This window comes from Hibiscus syriacus, unplaced genomic scaffold (genome assembly GCF_006381635.1).
Source record: "Hibiscus syriacus cultivar Baekdansim isolate YM2019G1 unplaced genomic scaffold, ASM638163v2 tig00116970_pilon, whole genome shotgun sequence".
NCBI classification, from domain to species: Eukaryota; Viridiplantae; Streptophyta; class Magnoliopsida; order Malvales; family Malvaceae; genus Hibiscus; species Hibiscus syriacus.
In genome coordinates this window covers 846,412-871,981 of record NW_024063494.1, presented here as the reverse complement: position 1 = coordinate 871,981, position 25,570 = coordinate 846,412, and the positions used below count along the sequence as shown (strand labels likewise).

The window sequence follows — 25,570 nt, the reverse complement described above, 5'->3', positions numbered from 1 at the left end:
TTTCTTCGGGGACTTTTCTTCGGGATTTCTTCTTCTTCTTTTTCTTCTTCAGGGTTATATGAATTACAGAATGGATGTTCAACATGTTCATTCACAGTCGTAACTTCCTCCTCATTATCATCAACAACATCTTCCTCGGCAGCGGCTGTTCATCATCAAAATTCGGGTATTGACCAATATCAAAATCATTACACGCAGGGTCTGTTTCTTCTTCTGAAACATCATCAAAATCCAAGTATTGACTAAGATCAAAGTTCGGGTATTGACCAAGATCAAATTTCGAATACCGACTAGTACTCACAATTTTTTCTGTTGGCTCATCATCGTCTAACTGGTTAATACGAAAACTGGAATTTGGTGCTGAAAGTTTATTGGAATTTGGATTAGGGAAAGGTTGTGGGTTTTGAGATTGTGTTTGGTATTGGAAATGTGGTGAAACAAAATTTGCTTGGTGATGAAATTGTGGTGGAACCATTAAATTTTGAGCACCATAAACTGGGGTTGAAAAACTTAGTTGATTACTACCCGCTACTGACCCAACTTCATTACTTCTAACAACATACAATGTAACATCATCTTGCGAAACACTAGTGTAAGCAATGAATCGTTCAACATCTTCATTTTTGGTTAACAAATAAACTTTACATTTTCTCTGATAAGATAGCCTAAATCCACTTAAGGGCTCTAAATTCAATTTATTTGCAACACGTAACATTAGAGTTTCATAAGTTAACTTTTTTAATGACAGTTTTAGTTGAAGATTCATGGGTAAAGGCATATATTGTAAAACACCATGAACATTCTCCCATGACCCTCCAAAACACAAATCTATCCAAACATGATCAACATTAGATGATTTCATTATTATAAATTAATTTACTAAACAAATGAGCTGCGAAACTAAAACCTGTTGACGGATGGGGAAGGATGTCGTTGGATATAGGAACGGATGTCACCGGAGAGAGTGATAGATGGAGATGGAATGAGTTGCGATTTAGGGATTTAGGTTATGAGTTGCTTCTGCTGCGTAGTTATATACCCAAAACATTTGTGTTGCGAAACTAAAACCTGTTGCGAATTTGAAATTCAGTGTTGCGACAGTCAGAATCACGTTGCGATAGTCAGAATCGCGTTGCGATTATGTATTATCGCGTTGCGATAGTCAGAATCGCGTTGCGATTATGTATTTTCGCGTTGCGATAGTCAAAATCGCGTTGCGAATCTGGAAACTGATTTGCGATACTGGAGATCGCATTGCGATTTTGTTGGTCATTTTGGTAAATCGAAAAAAAGTTGGTCAAAATCGTATATTATAAGGAATTTTCGGTCACTGAGGTTATTTTCTCAAAAAACAATTGTGTATTGCCCTCCCAAGCGTTTTGGTGGCACTTATAGTAGCGAGCATCGTAGGATTTAGCACTCGAAAATCGATGGACAAAAAGTTGCTTCCATTGAAGCAATTGCCCTCCCAAGCGTTTTGGTAAGAGAACGAAAGAAGATGGAACTTGTTTCGATGATAATTATAATTCCATTCCACATATCACACGCTTGAGACATTTCTTTTAATTTTCAATGTGACATTTTACTCTCAATCGGATTTAAGGTGTTACAATCATAGTCTATTTCCCTTAATCATTTTCATTATTCTATTTTCTTTTGTACGTTTTTTCCCACTCCTCCGCACTTCAATTATTTCTCTTGTCATATTATTAGTATAAACAAATAAAATCTTAAGATTTCCTATAGAACATCAATTATCTCATATTTTATATAATTTTTCTGTTTAATTTTAAATTTGTAAATCGAAGCGAATATGTGGATTAGGATTCTTCGATCTCTGATCCTTTATTTTCGCTATGTAATTCAACAGATCTGGAGACTTATTAAGGAGACGGACTCATTGTTCGCTTGTGTATATCGTGCAAAATACTATCCTGGTGGAGATATCTTGCATGCTAATATAGGAGATAGGAGTTCATATACATGGAAGGGTCTTTATAAGACCTTACAAGTTCTTTCAACTGTATTATTTTGGCAGGTGGGCTGTAATAGTCCTGCACGATTAGTATTAGTTTAGGATAACTGGGGTGATATAAAGATGCTCAAACTTGCAGGTACCTACAACACTGCACGACATATGGACGTGTAATGTGGGGACTTCATGCACAAGGACCAACCACGTTGGGATCAAGACAAGGTAATAGCTTTCGTCTCTGACAAGGATGCTGACATGATACTGCAGACTCCGATAGCACCATGCTTCAACGATTGTATTGTCTAGGGAAACCACAGTTCGGGAGTGTATTCCGTGTGATCTCTATATTGGTGGCTTCAGAAACCATCTCATACCTCGAAAGTAATTCTCGGACTCTGAAAAGACCGTTCCCAAATTGAAAGTACTCCTTAACGTCTTTTTTCTTGGAGATTGACCCACCCATGGGACACTACCGGATAAAGTGACAGCAACCGACTTAGGTGATAGACTCTGCCCAATAAGTAAACTGGATGTTGAAACAATTACGCATGCAGTACGTGACTGCAGTTTCGCAAAGTAGGTTTCACTTAGTGCTGGCATTTCAGGTTCGTTTCTCAATTCGTATTATACACCTCTTTTACTATGGTTGGAATCAATAATTGATGTGTTTGGTTTAGATGGTTTTGCAAAATTCTTGGTGCTCCTATGGAATATATGGATTGGAAGGAACTCATTGGTCCATGATGGACATTCGCAACCTCCTTAGGTACTCTTTACCAATGCCAGAGTTCTCTACTGCGACTTCCTTCTTGCTCAACGATTTTTAACTTTCGTCATTCATCGTAACTTCAATTTGGGTAAATGGTAACCACCGCCAGGGAAGATAATAAAACTAAATGATGATGATGCTTTCAACCCCATCTCCAAGCTCACAACAGTTGGTGTAATTGCTCGAGATGTCATAGGAACAGTCCTAGGTGATCTAGCTACCACGTTTTTGCTTAGATCCAGGTCTTGCGGAATTGCACAACCTTGCTGCGGCTGTGAACCTTACTTTGAAAGAAGAGTGATGGGACATTATCATTGAGCTTGATTCGACCATGGTTGTGGATACATTCAACAATGAGGCTGGTGACGATTCCACGATTGGTGTTCACACGCGATTCATTTGTACCAATTGTATTAAATTTAATAGTTGTATTGTGAGTTATGTTAGTAGAGAGACGAATCAGGTGACTCATGGACTGACTAAACGAGTGTTTGACTTTAATATTCCCTTTATCTTTGGATTGGAGTATCTCGAGTTCATTGCTCATGATGTAAAGAATGGTATGTTACCATCTTGATTAATGGATAGTTGGGCACTTTTTCCCCCTCATAAGACCTTAACCTTGTGTTGGTGGAAAGAAAGGGTTTTTAATTAGGCCCATGAATTTTTTTTTTAAAAAAATGTGTTTAATTTTAAATTTATGGATAAATTACACAAATGGTCTATGACTATTTGGTGTTGTTTTACTAAGTTCATCGACTATTAAAAGTTATAAAATGGTCTCCTAACTATAAGGTGTTATTTTATTGAGTCCCTCGGCTATTAAAAGTTACAAAATGGACATCGACTATTTATTGTGTTCCAAACTCCTCATTTTCTATTAAAAATTTGATGATGATTTGAGTAAGACATTAACATACTGACTAAGATATGATAGTTTTTTGAGATTATGTAATCATTTTATATCATATTCAAGTTAAGTGGCTAATGTCCAGTTCAATCTGCCATCATTTTTTTAACAAAAAATGATGAGTTTGGAACATAATAATAGTCAGGTGGTAATTTTGTAACTTTTAATAGTTGGAACTTAACGAAACAACGTCCTATAGTTGAGAGACTATTTTATAACGTTGAATATTTGAGGGGCTCAATAAAGCAGCACCCTATAGTCGAGGTACTATTTATGTACTTCACCCTAAATTTATTTGCTTAAAGAATAGTTATTTAACATAATCAAGGCTTAAAGAAAAAAAGAGTTATAGTTTAAGATGTTAACCCGTGACACAAAATTGGGTATTTGTTTTGACCAAAAAAATAGTTTAAGAGCTAAAAGAAAAAAAGAGTTATAGTTTAGGGACTTATTTTTATCAAAAGATAATTTAAGTACTTAAAGTAGCTACATATAATAATTTAAAGACTTAGTTTGACAAAAAAATAATTTAGGTACTTAAAGAAAAAAAATTTAAGTATTTTTTTTAGTTTAAACCTATAATCAAAACAAAAACTTTATATAATTATTCTTTAACCCAACGTAGCGGGTACATTTAAATTGGGTACTACAGAGACAATGACGACCCTTTCAACCCAGTTTGCTCATTCGTAAACGTCAGAATTTGAACCCTGACCTTGCTTAAGAGACCTAATACGTTATCCCACTAGACAAACTTGTTGTTGGTTTGCTCTTTGATTTTTCTTCCATTGTAAAACATGTTATATTTCAATCAAATAATAATCCTCCACCACACTAACTGGTTTCATCATCATCATACCATCATTATAAATCCTTGTATAAGAGGAAGAAATTAATTATAAAAAACCAAAAAGTTTCGGGTTAAATTTGTTATTAATATTACGTTTGGATTCGAATCAAAATATTATTCATTTTCGAGTCAAATAGAGAATGATAAAAAATATTTTTTATAATTCATTTAGGTTAATAGCATCGAATAGATGCTTCATTTTTTTGTTAATAAATGGTCAAAGATAGAGAGTCAATTTTAAGTTAGAATGAGAGTGTAACTTGAAAGTCCAATCCAATCTGTGTTGATGCGGCATTTTCTTATTCGGACATTGTGCGTTCTCCGTCTAAACTCAGGAAGCACATGACATCAGAAGCATAAAAGACGCCATACTTGTAGCTGCTCTGCCTTCAATTTCTCAATTCTCATTGCTTCCTCTTGTCCGAAATGCCCCATCCGCTACAAAATTACTAAAAAATATCACACTTGATGCCAACAACAATTAAACCTGTGGGTACAACATATTTAACTTCTCCAACATCAAATCAGGCTTCATACCTAACAATAGAACATGTCATGCTTGCTTGAACGAATGTATAGGAAATTATATAGGCACCTAAAATTCATCTAAAACAAAGATACACACAACTTTAGACTGCATTCATATTTTGTATAGATATAGAAATAGAACAACTAAACCAGGTTTTAATGCAAGCCACTGTCAAGAACAATTCTCAATACGAAATGGATTTCCTTTCAGCCTCATCACATACTTGTCATCCACAATTCCATTGATCTTGGATACTAGCCCTTTTTGCATGCTTAAGTTTTGCCCTGCTCCTACGTAACCCATTTCACGCCATGGGAATTACAACAGGTGCCAAATTCCAGACCTCCAACCGTGGAACTGCAGCATATCCATTGATGTGCTATAGATCTCAAGTATCTAATCCCTATAGCATTTTCTATGGAGGAAAGCCGGTTAAGTTCTCTTTCAATGTCATCCTTGTTTCTTTAATCTTAACCATTCTCTTCTCTCGATCCCTTCATTTTCTTCTCAAGCCTCTCAGACAGTGTAGGTTCGTTTCTCAGTTACTAGTAAGTATCTTTACTCTTTTTCTCTTTGGATTATAATTTTTCTTCTTTGTAAGATCGATGTTATTTTGGTCTGACATTGATGATTAATGGTTTCAAGGGCGGCATTATCCTTGGACCCTCTCTCATGGCGCAAAGCCCGATGTTTGTGAGCATGGTGTTTCCGCTTACATCCGACTTCTTGCTGAAAAACTTGGGAATAATGGGGTTGATGCTATTTCTTTTCGTAAGTGGAGTGAAAATGGATATGGGCTTGTTAAAACGGTCCGGAAAAAAACAATTGTGTATTGCCCTCCCAAGCGTTTTCATACCTCTCGCAGTAGCCAGCATTGTAGGATTTAGTACTCGAAAATCAATGGACGCAGACCTACAAAAAGTTGCTTCCATTGAAGCAATTGCCTTGTCTCTTTCGGTTACAGCATTTCCCATTCACTATACACTACTTGAAGAACTAAACCTTCTTAGCTCCGAGGTTGGGAATATGGCAATGTCCACAACAATAATTAGCGACACCATTGCGCTAAATTTTATGGTGGCTTTTGGGGCAATGAAACAAAATGAAGTATCACTTCATAATGCTATCTTGTATATGATATCATCGGTGGTTTTTACAGCATTCTTGGCCATTGTTGTCCGACGATTAATGTTGTGGATTATCCAAAACACTACAGATGGAGAACCAGTGGATCAATTTTACGTGATTGTCATCTTCCTGTCGGCATTTGTGTTGGGATTTATTACAGACATGATCGACCTAGCCATTTGTATCGGCTCCTTTTGGCTAGGAATGGTGATTCCAGACGGGCCACCTCTAGGCGCAACCTTGGTAGAGAAAAGCGAGACAATTATAATGGAAATAATTTTGCCTTGTTCATTCACGTACATTGGGTTCTCCACTGATTTTTATGCAATGAAGGAAGCCAGCTGGTCTGCCTTGAGCCCTTTGTTGGGCTTGTTTATTTCAGGTTACTTGTCTAAAGTCATCTCCACTATGCTGGCATCCAAGATGGTAGGTTTGTCATGGAGGGATAGCTTTGCAATGGGCCTTATTTTGAGCATGAGGGGTCATGCGGAGCTTATTCTATACGTCCATTGGGTGGACAAAGATGTGTGTTGGGTTTGCTGATCTAATTTCTTCGTTTTTTTTTTCTTTCGCATCACTTAATTTCATTTTATTTATTAAATAGTTGGATGTTTGCAAGCAGATCATCGGGGTACCAGGTTTCTCAATGATGGTATTCGGTACTGTAATTCTAATGGGAATTCATGCACCTTTGATCAGCATTTTGTACGATCCCTCAAAGCCATACATGGTAAACCAAAGGAGGACCATTCAACATACAGCTCCGAATGACTATCTAAGGATACTAGTGTGCATCAAGGACAAAAGGCACTTGCCGAGCCTTGTTAACCTTCTTCAAGTCTCTTATCCCACTGTTCAAAACCCATTCTCCATCCACGTATTTCACCTGGTGGAGCTCATCGGCCGTGCTAACCCACTGTTCATAGACCACCAAAACCAGGAACTGAAAGAGCTCGTCACTAGGTTCCCAGACTGGGGAACAATCCACCATGCTCTAAACTTGTATCAGGAAGGGAAAGAAGACTGCGTAGACCTCCAATTTTTATCCACTTCGACAACAAAAGCAACAATGTATCAGGATGTGTGCAAGCTGGCATTGATAAGCAAGTCAGTTATCATCATATTACCTTTGGAGAAGAAATACGACGGAGAGATAGCAACAACAGAGGAGTGGGGTGGAGGGAATCAGTCGGTGATCATCCAAGTGCTGGAGAATGCACCTTGCTCTGTTGGGCTTCTTGTTGAAAAGGCTGAGCGTTGGCAACTCCCACAGAAAGCTTCATTCAGCTTCATTGTGCTGTTCCTTGGAGGACCAGATTCTCGAGAGGCTCTATCATACTCAAGTAGGATGGCCGAGAACCCTAGAGTGTCCTTAACAGTGATAAGGTTTCTTTCAGGGGACAATGAAGGAGATGATGAATTGCAAAAGAAGATGGACGATGGGGTGATGACTTCATTCTGGGTGCAGAACGAAGGAAACGATAGAGTGAGCTACAGAGAGTTGGTGGTAAGGAATGGGGCTGATACAGTTGCAGCCATATTGGAAATGGCCAAAGAGAATTATTATGATATGTGGATCGTGGGGAGGAAACAAGAAATCAATCCCAGTCTATTGGAGGGATTGTCAACTTGGACAGAGAATCAAGAGGAGCTTGGGATCATCGGGGATTATGTTTCATCTGCTGATAGTGTTAACGGGGATTCCGTCTTGGTCATTCAGAAGCAAGTTTTGAGTGCCAAGGGACCCAACAATAAAACCACTAGTACCATAGCACCGGTACTCCGGTAGGCCGATCTCAGTAAGGGATGCCACAAATTTCATTGTGAATTAGTTCTATAATCCCAAACTTAGTTGAATCAATTAATCAATCGATGTAAAAATAAATTTAAAAAATCAGTATAGTTCCCTCCCGCAATAAAAAAAAATAACAATTTCACAAGCATTTATCCTCCTCAAAACAACTAAACTTGAAAATCAAATCCGTACGTTAATCATCATTTAAATATTCAACATAAATTACTAACGGCTTATAAAGTCTACGTACATGCCAAAGCAAATTATTAAAACATCCATCTGATCACGAAAACATTAGCAAACACTTGTAAATAAAGAATATTATTCACTTCTTTAATTACATTCTCCTGTCAATTACAGTCTGGGATGATAATTCTTTCTTCTTTGCATTTTGAAATGATATTTTCGAATATCTAATTTGGGGTAGTAGCCAACGTCATCTTGGTTTTCGTTGTGGAGGAGGAATGTAGAAATCATGCATAGAAATGGGAGATGAAACTAAAAAATATTCATCAAAATGAGGGCTGCCACTTTTGGTACCACTGAGGAGAGGCCGTCTTTTGGTATATAGATAATAAGATGTAGTAGCACTCCATCTCCCATTGTGCAAGAATCTAAACTTAAAACACAAGTCTACAACCCGAAATGAATTTCAAAGAGGAACCAATACACACTCCACAACAAGAATACCAAAAACAACCGAACTGACCCTTACATTTCTTATACACCAATCACAAACCAACATTTGTATGGGATTCAGAATCTGATCTGCAGATAGAAAAAAAGCAATAACAGACAGACACGACTCCAACGTCGAACCTCTACTCTTCATGTTGGATCCCCACTTAACATTTTTAAAAATGAGGAAGAAATACCCTTCTTCTAGTCACACCTGCGCTATTTGCTGCTTCAAAGATTTCAGTGCCTTTATTTTTGATTCACAAATACGGCAAAATTCAGAGAGTACTCTACTCTGTCCGGTTATTATTTTTCTTCCCACATCAACCGGACTCCAAGCTCTTAAAGCCTGAGATATCCAATTCCCAAGCTCTGTCTCATTTGGGGAAGATGCCAATGTTTCCAAAATGTGGAAAACATGTCCGGGTCCTCCATTCTGTCCATTTGTCTTGAGAGATGACACCAAGATGTCTATTTTATTGTCCTCTGGGCTCTTTATCTGATCTTGCGACCATCTCACAATCTCTTCTAATATGCTGCATAAACTCTGTATAGCATCCCTAACTGCATGAGATAACAAAGAGATAGACTGACCTGTAGAACCACTCTTCTTCTTCTTCTTTCCAGATGGCACACACGACCGGACGCAAGACTGAATTACAACGCCATGCCACGCCAATGGTTCAGTAACTGCTTGGACCAATTTAGGTAAATCACCCTGTGGAGACTGAATCAGAGGACCCATGGATCTCAACTTACTCAGAACGTAGTTTTCCAGCAGAGAATTTACAAGCTGCCAACTAACAGGTGTACGTTTGCCTTCATGCTGTCCAAATTCATTAGAATTCAAGCTCCATGCATTGAAGAATACGGCAAAGTTCAACCAGTCAATAACATCTGAACCAAAAACCTGTATAAATCCTCAAAATTAATTTTTGCACAAGGAAATTAACATTATATGATACTTCAGAAGTATGGGCATCAATATCTGCTAACAAATCTAGGAAAACCGCTTCACCAACCTTTTGGTATATAAATGACGGCTCACAAGCATCTTTTCTATTGGTAACAAGAAAAATGTATACCCAAAAAACCAACAAATCCTAGCATGTATCGACTTCAGAGCAAGAATGCTCAAATTTTTATATCCGTACGATTGAAACAAATCTTGACAAGGACAATATTCAGAAAATGATCTCATTGCCACAATAGTAAACAGTAAAACCAAATATGACCTATCAACAATTAGAATGCACAAGCATCAAATAATTGAGGACATGCATACAGTTAAACAGATACCTCATAAGTCTTCAGTCCACGGGAAACTCCCATAACCACATCTATCGCATCATTTAAGGAAAACCCAAGCAATTTTGCATAGCGTTCAAGCAAAGACTTCAGTTCTAATGACGTTTTATGATCAGCTAGAGAACCATTTGTGTCACTGCTATCCTTGAATAAGACTGACGCACTTTGAATAGACAAATATATCATCCGAGGAAGAAGAGACTTCCTTTCAACTAATCCCCGAACACTTGTTTCCCTTTCCTTTGTCTAAAATGTGATCAACAAAAGAGACACAAAAGATTAGAAAATCACAGAAAATAAATTCCCTACACAGTAAAAGCTTATACAAAGAGTAGAGTAAATCGGGGGCAGAGTATAGTACCAAATTTTCTTTAGGATAGTAGGAGATTCCTTCAAATGGGCCTGCAGCAAAAATTTCAAAATGGCTCAATGAATATAACCAGAGGAATACAACAGGGGTTGAAAAGGAAGACCTCAACCGCTATCAACAAGATAATGCACAATAAACCAATCAGACATTTCCATGCAACATGTTCTACACAGACCTAAAAGATAGTTTATCTCTGTAGTTGGCGTCCACCATGGTCGTGACTGGAAATCTTCATTGAAGATCAGCGATTTTGATCCAATCTCATTTGATAGCTCTACAAAATCAATCCCGCATTTCAAGCTCTCAAGAATGCTCTATAAGAAGAAATAGTAATGTCAAATGTGTTCCAAATACAGCAAAACCTCATACATGTTAATTCCTGAAGGGTTTCAATCAAATACGCTACCTCCTCTTCTTCAATGTTGTCTGCATTTTGCTTTAGCTGTAGAATTGGTGCTTCAACCCTCACCACCAAATACTGATTGGAATGTTGCAACCGCTCTTTGAACTGAACAAATTCTATTACCTGGAGTACAAGGTAAGAAACATTTCCTAAGTTCACATACTAAAAAGGCAGCAACACATGAATTTGACCAGCAGATTAAAAAGTTGGCCAGAAAGCAAACAGAATTTTCATCATCCTGCGGGCATAAAGTTTTTCTATATATCCATGTTACTTTGCAACAGAAAATGTTGAATCTTTCTGTATGTCATTTTCCTCTGTTGATAATTTTAAACATAACATCAATGACTAAAATTAAGTATTTGCACCAAAAAAGCAGTCACAAACTACTATCAACTTGAACTGCTCTCACTGAGATTATTGCAAACCCAACTTTCCTGTTTCACCTCTGTTCTTTTTTTGTGGATAAAAGTCTAAGAGAAATTTGGATTTGAAAGCAGTAACTACAAAGGTAAAATACATACTTTAGAGTAATTTCTATGGCGATAGGCAAGAAAAGTAAGATCTGCAGATTCTCTGAAGTGATCATCCATAAACTTGAGGTAATCTTTCAGCAGATTGCTTAAGTCTGCCCACAGAGGAGATGCCAACATCTGGGGCAAAATGTGATGTGAAACAGTTTCCATCAAGATGTTCTTCACATCCAATGATTTATACCTAAAAGGATACAAAGGAGTAAATTTAATACCTAGAGAAGAGAACAAAATGCATTTAAAGTACCTAGAAACATGCCAAAAAAGTGAATATGTTGCTAATTACGGAGACAAAGTAACGCTTTCTTCAGTATTAATCACATAACTTACCTTTCATATGCCAAGGAAAGGGCACCAAAGTACGAATACAAGTGCAACAATAAGATTTTGTGCTGCCATGCATATCTGCAAAAAGAGTAGACAGACAGATGTTATCTCCAAGAGTTATTTTAATATCTCCTTAGTGAAACAAAGAGCTTTCCAAAATTTTAGCCAAAAATTTTTTTAATACCATTGACACCCCCCTCTCTTCTCAAACATGGTCACCTCACTAACCAAGAAGAATCAAGTCAAACTAAGCAACCGAGGACTTTCTATTTGAAAAAAATTGCAAAGCCAAGTACAAATATAAACATTTCCTGACCTTTTGATGGCTAACCCGAACTCCAAAACCATAATCGCCTCAATGAAATAACCAAGATCTCTCGTGCGCCAAAATAGCTAAATCCAAAATGAAATTTGTTGCATGTAAATATTAACCTTAGAGATATACTATAAATAAGGCATCTCAATGAGTAAAATATGGTGAGATGAAAACTCCTAAACTAATGTGTCATAACATACACCCACAAAATAATGTACTTTCTCGTAGCTCAAATGCCCATTGGCTTAGGTTCTACTTATCGGGAAATGTCCCTCCTTGCCTTCGGCATCCACGCAATGCATGATGTCAGTAGAAACAGAAGACAAAAAATTTCCTTCCCTAGATTCTTTAACTTGTTTATATTTGGTTTTTAAGCACATAAGAAATACAACTAGAACAATAGTTTCTAAAACATTATGAAAGATTTTCAATTTTTAAATCTACTTTCAATGATATTAATACAAAATAAATTGTGATTAAAATCTTGTTAAATCTTCAAAGGATTGAAACAAACATTCATTAAACTTGTTCGTGAATAAAAAGAAGTTTGCGCTGGTCTCATACTCTCATTTGAAATCAAGCCTTGAAATCATGTTCAAATTCATTTCTGTAACTTACTAAACAATCATAAAAAGTAACCCCAGTCTATTCATGAACAATTACTGAAAGCTTTGCTCTTTTATAGCCCACGCAAGCATTGAGGTCCACCTCAAAGACCCATGAACTTCAAGAACATATATTTATACCCCCTATCTCTTTGCAGATTTAATTCTGGTTCATCCCAATCAAACGTGCAATCATTACCATGAGGCATTAATACTCCATCATTACATCTTATAAAATAGGCATGTTCTAAATTTAGAACCCCATTTATTTTTCCTAACATGTTAAAATATCAAACATATTTCAATCATTTGGTTCTAAATCCAAAATGAAATACAAAACCAACCTAGGATCAATGGAGTTAAAACAGAAACAAAGCTGATAACATGTAACTAAATAGTCGTTTCCTACTCCTTCAAAACATGTCCTAACATAACCTAAGCAATTTTTTTACCATCACGCTATGATGTTTCATTGGTGGAAAATATGGATGCACCACGAGAGCATGAATCAGGCATATACAATAAAGTATAAAAAACAACCAAAAAAGGAATAACTGTTGAAAACCCTTATAGAGGGGTCAAGGAACACAAATAGTAGAAACCAAAATGAATAAACACAAACTGTGATCTAACAAATCATTTTGAAAAAGAAATGTAACAGACTTGAATGATGGAAGAAGTAAAAAGAAGGCAGTGGACCTGAACCAACACATTGCAGGCAATTGATAACAGCTCTTCACCATGCATACTCTCTTGTGGATCTAAATCCTTGGAAAGTGGAATGTTTTTACAGTACAACTCAGCCATTTGCACAGCAGAGCCTTCAAGTTCTGGGAATGAACAGCTGGGTTATACGATAGATCTATAATTGACTACAATCCAATAGTAGAACAAAGTACAAGGAAACAATGCAATACACCATAGCAAAACCCTCTTAGAAGCTACTAAATGAGTGATTGGACTCACCAGCCACAGAAAGCCTGAACATGTTTCCAATCAGTTCTTGTGTTTTCAAGAGTGTTATTGACTGCCCCAGTGCTTTAGTTGGCACTGCTGAAAGGGAACTAGAGTTTTTCATCAACTTATCCAGAAACTCTATCTTCTTTTCTTGTGATAACACTTGAAGAAAGGCCTCAATATCAGAAGTGAAACAAGCAAGGTGACCAAACCTGCATCCAGGAAAGAAAAGCTCTATATAATATTAATAAAAATTACCACGTGTATTTTCTTTTCTTTGAACTGATAGAATAGAATCCACAGCATCATTACTGCAGATAACTTTTGCAACAGCTAAATCCGTCAATCAGACAGCCTAAAGAGAGCACCAAAAACAGGAATAGAAGCAGACATTTGCAACTACATCAAATAAGAATAAAAAATAAAAATATAAAAAATAACAATTCAAACTTAAAAGAAACACATTGGCTGGAAAATGTTGCAGTAAGAGAGCAAGATAGGATAAATACAAGGTTTTGGAAAAGATTTCACCAAGTACATAAAGGACTGGCTGGAAGACAGTAATTCAAGAAGAATTTTTAGTAATAATTGAAGGCCAAAGCATACCTTGAATAGTATTGCAAAAGAACTTCTATAACACCATCATCATTGTTCTTCCTAAATAGGCATTTCCTCCTTTCAATTTCAAGATGTGCCAGGTATGGATTTCTTAAAGAATCATTACTAGTTTCTGCTTGTAACTTTTGAACAAATGCTGATGCATTTTCCACACAAGAATTGAACTGTAGAGAGACCAGATTGGATTTTATTACCGTTGCATAAAACTACATGAGAACTAACAAGTATAAAATCCAGCAAGCAAAAATTCAAAAGTTATAATTAATATACCACTTCATCTGTTAAGTGAGCAAGCTTGCATTCCACAAATTTTGGGGAATTAATTGAAGCATTGATGGTTTCACAGGACCAACTGCTGTCATCCTCAAATAAACAGCCTAGATAATGTAGGAAAGCCTCCCAATCATCCCCACTGACAGTTACAACGAAAAGAAAGAAATACCACTGTTAAAGACAAATGTTCAGGAATGAATAATTCAACTCAAAGCCCAAGTCCACACTAGTAAACTGCCATAGTTACTCGTGCAAAGTTGTGCTGTAAATTTCTGTAACATCCATAAGCATACCATAGTTCTAAGATTTTCTGGTATACATTGGCTGCAGCAGCATAGTCACCTGCCCGAGCAAGAAGCTTCCCCTGTCAACTTGAAATCGAAGAACATAGTTTTGATAAGAGAAGAAAAGCAGAAATCTCCACATGAAAATAATGTTCAATCTTTCACATAACAGTGGATTTTGAACAGGCGACATCAACGTCCAAAAGATATTTTCAATATCAATACTAATATACTCTTAACAAGTAGGGATAAGCTTCAGAAAATACCTGTATCCGTAGCTTATCAACTTCAACAATCAGAAGGGATCCTAGTTTACCCCCGAGAATATCCAAAGCATCACCGTATTTAGTTTGTTGCTCCAATATTGAAAAGTAGACAATAAGAGCTGTACAGATGTAGGATTAGATATGATATGCAACTTAGAGCCAAAAAGTGAAACTTCACGGTACCAACAAAGGTAAAGAGATGAAACAGAACTGTACCTTCTGGCTCATGCAAACCATGGGAAGCAACATGCTTCTTAAGTAAACCCTCAGCTAAGAGTAACAACTTCTCTCCACCGTTTCCACAAAGAACCTGAAGAAGTTCAGACCCCACAAATTAAGCAGTAGAAGTAGACATATTCTACATTATAATTAGCTCTGAAACATCTATATCACTCTTGCAGAGGCATTCCAGTATATGAAGCCTTGAGATAATCAAGAAGACTATAAATAATATCGAAAAACAAGATAAACCAAGGAGGCCTGAGCTGCAGCCTGACATACATATCAAATAAACACGTGACATGTCTGTCCATTTTTTATGAATGATGTAAAAAAAATTATGGCCTTCATATCCCTTTGGATGATATGTTACTCAATAGTCTTCCAATGTTCTACAAACAAGTAACACTGCCAAATAGATCTTCATATCCCTTTGAAGAATAGAACTTCCGTTAAACTATTGAAAACATATAAATAAATCCCAACAGCTTTTTTATGCACAAATACCAGAACTTTCGGTACATATTTTATATTTCTCAAAAACCTGGACAAAGGCTATATATTTCTTAGCAGTTGGTTTCTCCAGAGGTAAACTTCACTTCACTAAACTGACACCATTCATCAAATCTTCTTTACAGAAAGGACTGCAACACTTTCAAACCTGAACCTAGATCGGATTGTTTTACCAGTGCAACCATCAACAGATTCAATCTTGGAGACAGTAAGTTTTCGATGTAACCCACCTACATGTAAGATATTCTTTCAAGATAGTTTCATTTGAAAATTATGCTTTATTTTAAAATTTTAAATTGGAAAGATTATCTCCAATGTTTTGTTTTTTACATGTTTAGTCATGGCCACAACTAGAAGAAACAATGTGCAAAACTTTAGTCAGGGCCAATCAATAATGGATGGCAGTTTGATTTCATTTCCAAAATTGGGTAAAATTCATCTTTCTCAGTAAATTGGAAAGATTATTTCCAATGTTTTATAACATTTTCATTCTATTTATGAAGAAAGCACTAACTTCAATTCATATTTATTAAGACCAGTACCAATGGAAGACATGCTCAACAAACCGAGGGAAAAAGAAAAAGGGAGCATCAAAGGAAACCAGCAGAACCTGCAACTGGATGCTACAAACTGCCCAGAGTAAGAACCTTTCTTCGCCAACAAGCTTGTACATTTTGATGGCTGTCTGGCAGAAACATAAAAACTGAATAAGTAACACAAATTATGCGTTCGTCTTCATAGAGAGATATGCCCGTAAAGGAATGATAGAATTTAAAAAACAAGAAAACACGAACTTGTTGTTGCTTTACAAAGGAATACTCTCGAACATAACAGTTGAAAAGCCCCATCATTAGTTCCAAATTGTTTGGGAATTTACCACAAGCATGCTCGTAACAGCTAGTAGCCAACTCCACTGAAAATTACCAAAAATGTCATATAAAATGATACTTATAGGCAACTGAAAAACTACGGGGAACACAATTAATGAGTCAATCGATTTAGCCAAAAAGAAAAGAAAACTAACGGTGATCGAGTCGTTGGAAAACAATTTGCAGAGTACTAAGAGTAAGATCGTCCATCAACAAAGACTCATTCTTATACAAAAGCTCTTTCGCATTTAAACAAACAGACAGTGCTTCATCGGGTTTTCCCATTCTTTCCAATATCAAAGCTTTTAGAGCCTGCAAATAATCAAATCCGAAAAATATGACTACTCATATAAGCTAAAGAAGAGATCATACTGCGAAAGAAGATGCTTAAACCGATTAAAAACGTACAAGAGCGTAAGGAGAATTGTGATGTTTGGAGAGGAGAGTCGTAGTGATTTTGAGAGCATTTTTGAACTGTCGAGAATCGATGGCGTCCCAAATGGGTCGAACCCGACGCTCCGGAATTCCACCAGCTAAACCAAACTTGGAAGCCATCTTCTGCTCAATTCCGGGGAATCGCTATCAAATATTCGGATATGTCTGTCCCTTACTCTATTCCTGACTCTGTGTCGTTGCCAGCAAGCGAATAACGAAGGAAGGGTATTGAAGTGAGAATGTGAGGAACCAAAAACCTAATCAGTGTGTTTGGATGCAGGTTTAAAGTGTTGGTTTTTACAAGGTTGATTAAACGTGTGTTTGTTTCACGAAATATAAGATCATCAGTGGAAATAAAAGATAAGGAATAAGATTACTGAGAATGTTATATTACTATATTTGATTTGTTTGACATAAATGTAAGATTATAGTATTTGATTAAAGGGATAAAAAATTACTGGAATGTATATTTTACCAAATTGTCCTTGTTCTATATTTTTTAACAAGCAAAATTTTAAATATTTAAATAAAAATTCATCGATAATATTGTTAAAAATATTTTGATATTTCGATATAACAAATAAGTATATTTGTTCGAATCATTTTCATGTTTGGATTCAAATTTGACAAGTTAAATTTCACTGCTTCAATTTGTTGCTAAAACTTTCATAAATGATCATCAATGTCCACGACATTAATTAAGGATTTCATTAGGGTATAATTCCCTTGATCAATGTCATTTACACATTTTAATCAAGACATGTAGATTCCTCTAGCTTTCCTTCATGTTAACTATTTCATGGATGATTGTATTTTTCATGTTTTATTCTTCAGCTTCTGCTTCTCTGTCTTTGTTATGCTCGATGACTGAAGATAAGTCTCTTGAAATGCCTTGATAATGCATCGAACGTGCGGGTCGTCCATCGGAATCTTGGTTAGCAAACTCTTCGCAGACTTGGGATCTCCTGAAGCCAAAAGGACTTGATACATCCTGCAAGAGAACACAACAATTCAATCCATCAAAGGAGACGACTGATTGATGAAATGGTTATACATAGACTTTAAAAACAAAGCAACAAAGCCGAGAAAAGAAGACTGAGGGAGGATTACTAACCTTAAGAATGTTAAAACATTGAAACGAAGGCTAGCTGCCTGATATTCACTCCAAATTAAAAGAGAGTTCTGTAAATGTTTTGCGTTTAGCAAGAAGTAAGGAGAAAGTCAAGACTTTTACGAGAAGAGGTAAGGCCAAATTCATCCTTTATGACTTAAAACAAAGCCAGGACAAGCCTTAAATAATTAGGTTGTTTCTCAGCAATTACACAGAATATATTCAATTAAGAGATGGAACCATGTAAGGCAAATGCATTCAGATAAACACACGAGATAACATATTAATGAGAGGTGCAGAAAAGAAAAAGGCATAAAACATTTGCCAACCAACATTTGTAAAAACTCGCATACATTTGGAGATAGAAAGCCCCCCTTGTTGTCTTCTAATGACTGAGTGCAACAACCAAGTGTTCAAGTTTCTTTTTCGAGTTTCAACCATACTAAGATGGGTAAGGGCATTAAAAGCAAGATGTATACACAAAATCAAGAAAGAGAATAGGAAAAAACCTCGTCGAAAATAGCTTCCATAGCCAAATCATTGGTATGAAGCTTATCATTAAGCTGCTTGAGCAAATCAATAGTCGATCTAAGATCAAACAATCAATTAACAAAATGAAGATAAAAGATTACTATATAAAGAGTTTGATCAATGAGAAAACTAGGTAAAGTAGATAAATTCCCCAGAAAATGAAAATTATTGAGTTATCCAACCTTAAGTGCTTATTTCTAACACAATGTAAGACTAGTCTGCAACATCCATCAACCCAATAGTCTGGATCCTGTATTTCCTCCAGTACTTGAAATAATATACTCAACTCTCCCTCGGATGTAAAATGCTCCCAAGAGATAGTAGAGATGATAATTAAGATTATTGTAGTTATAGGAAAAAAGAAAACAAAGGTTATGTCGTAAACTTACAATAAGAGCGATAGCAACTTTAGGTTCCAAAGTCCCCCCATTTTGCTTGATTTCCTTGTAAAGGTTTAATGCATTAGGCATCATCCCATTCAACGCAAGAGCTGACACGAGCACACTCTTGATTTCATTTATGCTGCAAACATGTATCATTTTGTCCAAGACTACCTAAAATATAAAATAGATCCTTTAAGACCATAAGAGACGTCAAAATGGGTTTAATGCATAAATTGTACTTGAAATATATTCCATATAATTAGGTACTCACAAAGGATTTCTTTATGTACGGGAGTTACATTCATTAGTTTGACATGCTTATTTAACAGATGAGAAGTATACGACTTCTATAGTTGCTAAGTGCTAAATGCATACGTACCTGTTTTGCCTTCTCAATTTGCCCACAAGCTGCATATGCATTTATTTGTGCCATAAAAATATGCTTTGTAACTGGAACTCCAGTACGCTTCATTTCTTCACAGTACTACAAGCAATCACCAAATTACTGTATCACTTCAAGTGAAATCACAAGAGATGTGTCTTTTAAGAATTTCATCAATGCCAATTGCCAAACCATCAATCACATCAAAAGAAAAAATGGCAGATTTGCAGAGCACAAAAAAATGAATTTACTAAGAACATATTACAGAAAAACAACCTTTTCCTTTTGCAGGGAATAAAGGTACATAGATATGTATACCGACAAGTTGTTCGGGTTTTAACTATTGTTGATTAATGCTTAAGCTTGAGTTGAAAAAGGAGCCTAATTTAAGCTTAACTCGAATGGTTTACACTCATAATAATAATCAAGCTTGTCAAATTCAAGGAACAGCTCCCACACCTTTTCCTGAAGGACCACTTAAACAAACCAAAAGAAGGAAAAGTAAATGCTCAACCATTTCTGGATAACACTTCAAATCCCTTCCATTAAAACAAAACAATGATATCTCTTTTGCCATTTGTTCTTGCTCTGGATTCCTTACAGAACACCTATGTTTCAACCTAATGACCCCCGACCAGAGAATGACACCTTCTATTCTAGCATGCACCAGTCGACATTTTACAATTTAATCAGAGTTGGTTAAGCTTTAATCGCTATGTTTTAGAATCATTTTATCTGTCTTTTGGATAGGTTAGTTTTCGCAATTGGATTCTTTGGATTTTGTTCATCTTGCTATCTTTTGAAAAACTAACGTTAATGTTTGATGCATACATGTAATTTGTTGTCAGCTGTGGAATTGTTACAGAATTCGGATCATAAACTCTAACAACTTGAAATATTTAGTTTTTTGGTTATTGTTTGGAATGGATATTGTTTGGGAAGAATCAAATGTAGTAAAAACAACAAAGCTGTGGGAACCTTATTAGTCAATGGTGGTCACCGACAAACAATTTCTAACAAAGGAAGAAACTATGTTCACGGCTAAAATTTGCATATAATGATTTTGATTAAAAGAACAAATTGAAAAAAAATACCTTTGTGGACGAGCTTGGTTTTCTTACATAGATTTTTTGCCAGTGTGTGGCTTTGCAAAGGGAACGAGCTAAATTCTTCTTCTTATCTTCCTTCTGCTGCGATGACCCAGCAACCGTTGACGACTGCGAACCGAGAGCGCACAGCTGGAGGCTAGAACGGTGGAGTGTGAGGAAGGAATAAACGTTTTACAGTTTATGGATTTCAATTTTGAGAACACAAACCCATAACCAAGAAATATGTTGAAAATAAAAACTGAAATATGAATGCCAGAAGCAAATATCTAAGCCAAATCGAAGTTAAACCCAATAACCTACTCAAACTCAATCCAACATAATTTTACATTTTGGGATTCGAATCTGCGCCTCACCCCGGCCAACCATCCTTGTCTGTTTTCTTTGTTATTAGTAGTAGTTTTTTCGACAAGTACACTACATTTGTAGAATAATTTAAATATAAAATATTTTAAAAATTAAAAATTAAACTATAATTTAATTATATTATATCATAAATTTAAGTGTAATAATTTTTTATGGCATCATGCATCTATAAACTTTTTTCTTCTTAACCCTCTTTTAAGTAATAAATTTAAAAGTAAATTACATATGGTAATGATTATATGGTGTTGTTTTGTTAAATCTTATAACTATTAAAAATTATGATCCTTCAATTATAGGATGATATTTTATTGAGTACTCCGATTATCAAAAGTTACAAAATGATCACTTGACTATTTATATATTTTAAATTTATAATTTTCTATAAAAAAAAATGGTGATCGTCTGAGGTGATCATTAATATGTTAATTAGGATATGATAAAATTCGATCTTAAAATTGTTTGAGTTGTATTTTGTGGATCAACTCTCTGTTTATATTATATTGTCAAGTTAATACTTAAAATATTATATCGTCGAGTCTAAGGGTGTGTTTGGTTAGGGGAATGTGAGATTCCCATGAGAATAAAATCCATATTCCCCTGTTAATCTTACATTACTAATAGTAAATTTTTTTGAGTATATTACCGGGAATGTCATTATCTCCCTTTCCTCAGGTATTGTTGGATTACCGATGTTTTGGACTAAAATGCCTTTAATTTTTTTTTTCTTTCAAAAATATCTTTATTCTATCATTGAATAATAAAAATTCTACGAAGGTTAAATTACAAATTTATCTTTAAACTATTTTAGATTTACAAAAAAAAAATCTATAATTAAAATTTTATATGAAGTCCAAGGGTTAAAATAAAATTTTACAATTTCACTAAACCTTATTATATTTTCAATTTTGTAAAAAATATATAAATTTTATGAATTTAAATTTTTTAAAGAAAATATATAAATATTTTTCAACTTGTTAAAAAAATAAATATATAATAAGGACAGTTTGATCAAATATACATTCCAATAATCTTTTATTCATTTAACCAAACACGGTAATCTTATGTTCTTGCTAAACCAACCAAACACAAAATACAACATTTCCTATAATCTTATTCTCTGATAATCTTTTATTCTTACTGATAATCTTATATTCCGTGAACCAAACGTGTGTTAAAAATTACCTTACTTGAATGACCCGGCCTGACGTCCTCGTCAGTTTTAGTTACTAAACCTTTTTTTTACTTGGTTACTGAACCTTTTTAATATTCAGGATGTCTTGAAACAAAAGAACAAAATGATACAAAGTTACAAGACAGGTATAAAAAAGAAGACCAAAAATGCCATGGACTCCTTGCTCCTAGTTTCGCAAGCTCATCAGCATCTGCGTTGATGCATGGCTATAGGGATGTCTGCATCATTTAAACCTGCAGTTTAATTTCTTATCAAAGGGAAACAGGAAAAGAAAATTCGTTTTGGCCTATAGGCATTGGGAATGGAAAGATAGATTTGGGACTGGAGAGATTGAAGCTAGCAGGAACGAAAACGTGTAGTAAAGGTAGATGGATTGAGCAAATAAATAGGAACAAGGATTAGGAAGGAAATGGCTTACAGAAGGAGGCAGCAACAGCAGGAAATGTTGCCTTCTTCACCATCAGCGGATGATTTGATAAGCGTTGAAGTGGATACAGCCAAAGCCATAAGGGCATCTTCCGCCCGCAAAGATTCTTCTCTCTCCGCTGCTTACGGCTATGGTTCCCTTCATTCCTCATCTGCTCCTCTCTCCACTCCCACCGTCACATCCAAGGTTCTTTTAACCCTTCTGTTCGATCTACGTTTTTTTCCTCTGTGTGCTGATTAGTCTTTTTCCTCCTAAAAATCCGAACTTTTCTATCTCGTTTTTGACTCCAGGACTCCCAATCTCATCAATATGCCTCATTGAGAAATTTAGATGAATCCAAGCAAGGGTTTTGGGGTTCTCTCGCTAGGAAAGCTAAAGCCTTTTTAGATGACGATCCTGAGCACCACCAATTTGAGTCAGGCGGACAATCTAAATCTGAGATGCATCAAGGGCCAACCCCTGAGAAGGTCAGAGTCCAACATTGCGCTCTTGGTCAACACATTACTATATACTAATAAGCAGCTGCGGCTTCATGATACACTTCATTTCCTTTTCCATTCCAAGTTCTTTATTTTTCTTTGGATTTTCTTTTTTCCTGATATAATCACTTGTTCAAGTGTGCCAGCATAGATGGATATGCTTCTTTACTCGTTCATTTCTTCATTTCCCTTACTTTTTGCTGGTAATAAATATACAAATGTTTCTAGTATCAGTTAGCTTGATTTTATAATTTGTTTGTTGATAATTAGAAAGGGAAAAAATGAAAAAAGAATGGACACTTTAGATTTATTTAAACTATTCCATTCTGCTTATAATTTTTTTGCTAGCCAAATGTTTACCACATGTCAATCTATTTGTCATACCACTATCATGCCTCTCTCGTACTTCGTGAAATCATTACAAACCTATAGTTATTCATTCTTCTTCAATTTGCATTCAGGAGGGTCTTCTGTTGTGGAGAATAGGACGGTAGGTATCATTCAAGAGACCCGCAAGCATATCAGGAAAAAGCCTAGTGGTTCTATGGCACCAAATCAGGCTTCTAAGCAACAACAAATGCAGCACCAAGAACGAACATCTGTGCAAGCTGATACAGAAATCCAATTGAAGGCATCTCGCGACGTAAGGTGGCCACTTTGTGTCACTGGTTCATACGTTGGATATATTTTGCTGTGTGCAATTCATAACCTGTGGTTTTCTTGCTCTAGAGGCCTCATTTCAGATTTTCGTTTAGCAATATAGAAGTGACAATTGTTTTGAACATTCAAAAAATATAAGATTGTTTTTCTTCTTTATTTCTTATTTTTGATGTAACTCTCTGTTAACGATGTCTTGAAACCTTTTCTGAAAAGCTGTTTATAAGATCAATGGCATATATTTAGGAGCATGACAATATAAAATCAAATAGTATTCATCATGTGGAAGACAGGTTGTTTTATAGGTGATGTGAAACAAATTGCATAGATCTTTTCTTCATTATTTTAATTTTTTATGTTATAACTTTCGTACGAAATTGGATGCATGATTTTCTCTTTAACATTTTAACAGGTTGCTATGGCTATGGCTGCCAAGGCAAAGCTTCTTCTCCGAGAGCTAAACACTGTCAAAGCTGATTTGGCTTTTGCCAAGGAGAGATGTGCTCAGCTGGAGGAAGAAAATAAAATCCTTCGCGAGAATCATGAAAGAGGAGATAACACAGATGATGATGACTTGGTATGCAGTTTCATCATTTTATCTTTTATTATATTTTACTCATCTGAAGGATCTGGGTGCCTTTTTTGTTTGCAATAGGGTTCATATTTACTCCTTGGAAGGACCAATTACCCGCACATTATTCAACCTGCATTTTTAACATCTTACTACTAATTTGATTAAAAATTTGTAAGAAATTAACTGTACATAATATCATAATATTCCTTCTACTGTTAAACTTGTACCATTTTTTGAACCAATATAAAGAAAAACTGCTGTTAAAACCACACTTAATTTTCTGTAATAATAAGATGTCTCAAATGATTGGAGCTGATGCATGTAGCATTTTCTACCTCCCACTGGATGAAGGGAATGTATAATAGGAACAGAAGTGAAAGATAGCCTAATCAGAGCTTCATTTTGTTTACAATGTTACATAATGTCCTGATGTGCCTCATTATCCATGTAGGCAGAATCCCTTCTATGAAAAAGAACACCATCACCAGCATGAGTGGCTCATTATGCAGCCCAAAGTTAAGCACTCAAATTATGTAAAAACATGATCAGATTTTCTAGCTGAGCTGACCTGACATTTTATTCTTTTATTCCACTTGTAACATAAAGTTCATTTTAATTTCCAGTGTGGATTGAAAGTGATGAGGGAAGTAATTAAGTTTTCGACATGTAAACCATTCCAGAATTTTGATAAAGAAATATTTCCGTTTTCAGATTCGTCTTCAATTTGAGACACTGTTGGCAGAGAAGGCACGACTGGCTCATGAGAAATCCATTTATGCACGTGAGAATCACTTCCTAAGGGAAGTTGTTGAATACCACCAACTCACCATGCAGGATGTTGTATATCTGGATGAGAACACTGAAGAAGTTACCGAAGTTTACCCTATCAAGGCACCTTCATTACCAAATATGAACTTCAGGCCTGCTGCATCTGGTACACTACCATCGGAGGCATCTCTTGACACTAATCTGCAAATAGCTCAGAATATCCCAGTTCACCCTGTGCCACCCGCTGAGTTTGCTGAGGCTTCCCAAAATTCTGTGTCCAAGCTCTCGAGATCAACTTTATATGGCAGAGGATGCTGAATATGCATCATACTTTTTATATTGGCTCAATTCGCATTTAGTGTACATACATACATACTATTATATTTCTTATGAAGAATTGAGATGTTAAAAATAGTCTTCAGTTCACCATTCGAATTTTATCATGACTCATTTATTTATTTATTTGGTGGAACCAAGATATCCTCTATATTCGTTTTGGGTATATGAAGACTAATCCTTCAAGGGCGGGGGTTGTCTCTCCCAACAAAGTCATCCCTAAAGTTTGATCATGAGTTTTCTTTCTGGCAAGGTGTTCTCTTGTTTTTTGAATTGTTTAATTGGCGTCTCTCCTCCGTGACCGTCGAATTGATAAATCGATGGTGTA

The 25,570-nt window shown here is 35.7% G+C and overlaps 3 protein-coding genes across 3 annotated transcripts; 2 read left to right on the top strand and 1 right to left on the bottom strand.

The window, feature by feature from the left end:
- Positions 1-5,344: 5,344 nt before the first annotated feature.
- Positions 5,345-7,950, top strand: LOC120191598 (cation/H(+) antiporter 24-like). The gene is made up of 3 exons (XM_039194525.1): positions 5,345-5,581; positions 5,679-6,686; positions 6,784-7,950. The coding sequence occupies exons 1-3, from the start codon at positions 5,345-5,347 to the stop codon at positions 7,948-7,950; spliced, it is 2,412 nt and encodes an 803-aa protein (XP_039050456.1).
- A 378-nt stretch (positions 7,951-8,328) lies between these two features.
- Positions 8,329-17,185, bottom strand: LOC120191633 (N-terminal acetyltransferase B complex auxiliary subunit NAA25-like). Its single transcript, XM_039194543.1, has 19 exons — positions 16,904-17,185; positions 16,651-16,807; positions 16,421-16,539; positions 16,237-16,311; positions 15,111-15,204; positions 14,895-15,013; positions 14,638-14,708; positions 14,342-14,483; positions 14,060-14,235; positions 13,463-13,665; positions 13,196-13,326; positions 11,892-11,968; positions 11,579-11,653; positions 11,240-11,432; positions 10,719-10,838; positions 10,488-10,626; positions 10,304-10,344; positions 9,934-10,188; positions 8,329-9,544 (listed from the first exon to the last, which is right to left on the bottom strand). Exons 1-19 carry the CDS (start codon positions 17,048-17,050, stop codon positions 8,843-8,845), a joined length of 3,036 nt encoding a protein of 1,011 aa, XP_039050474.1. The 5' UTR covers positions 17,051-17,185; the 3' UTR covers positions 8,329-8,842.
- Positions 17,186-22,232: 5,047 nt separating this feature from the next.
- LOC120191597 lies at positions 22,233-25,232 on the top strand. The gene is made up of 5 exons (XM_039194524.1): positions 22,233-22,614; positions 22,719-22,928; positions 23,146-23,550; positions 23,977-24,141; positions 24,850-25,232. Exons 1-5 carry the CDS (start codon positions 22,411-22,413, stop codon positions 25,222-25,224), a joined length of 1,359 nt encoding a protein of 452 aa, XP_039050455.1. The 5' UTR covers positions 22,233-22,410; the 3' UTR covers positions 25,225-25,232.
- Positions 25,233-25,570: the final 338 nt, after the last annotated feature.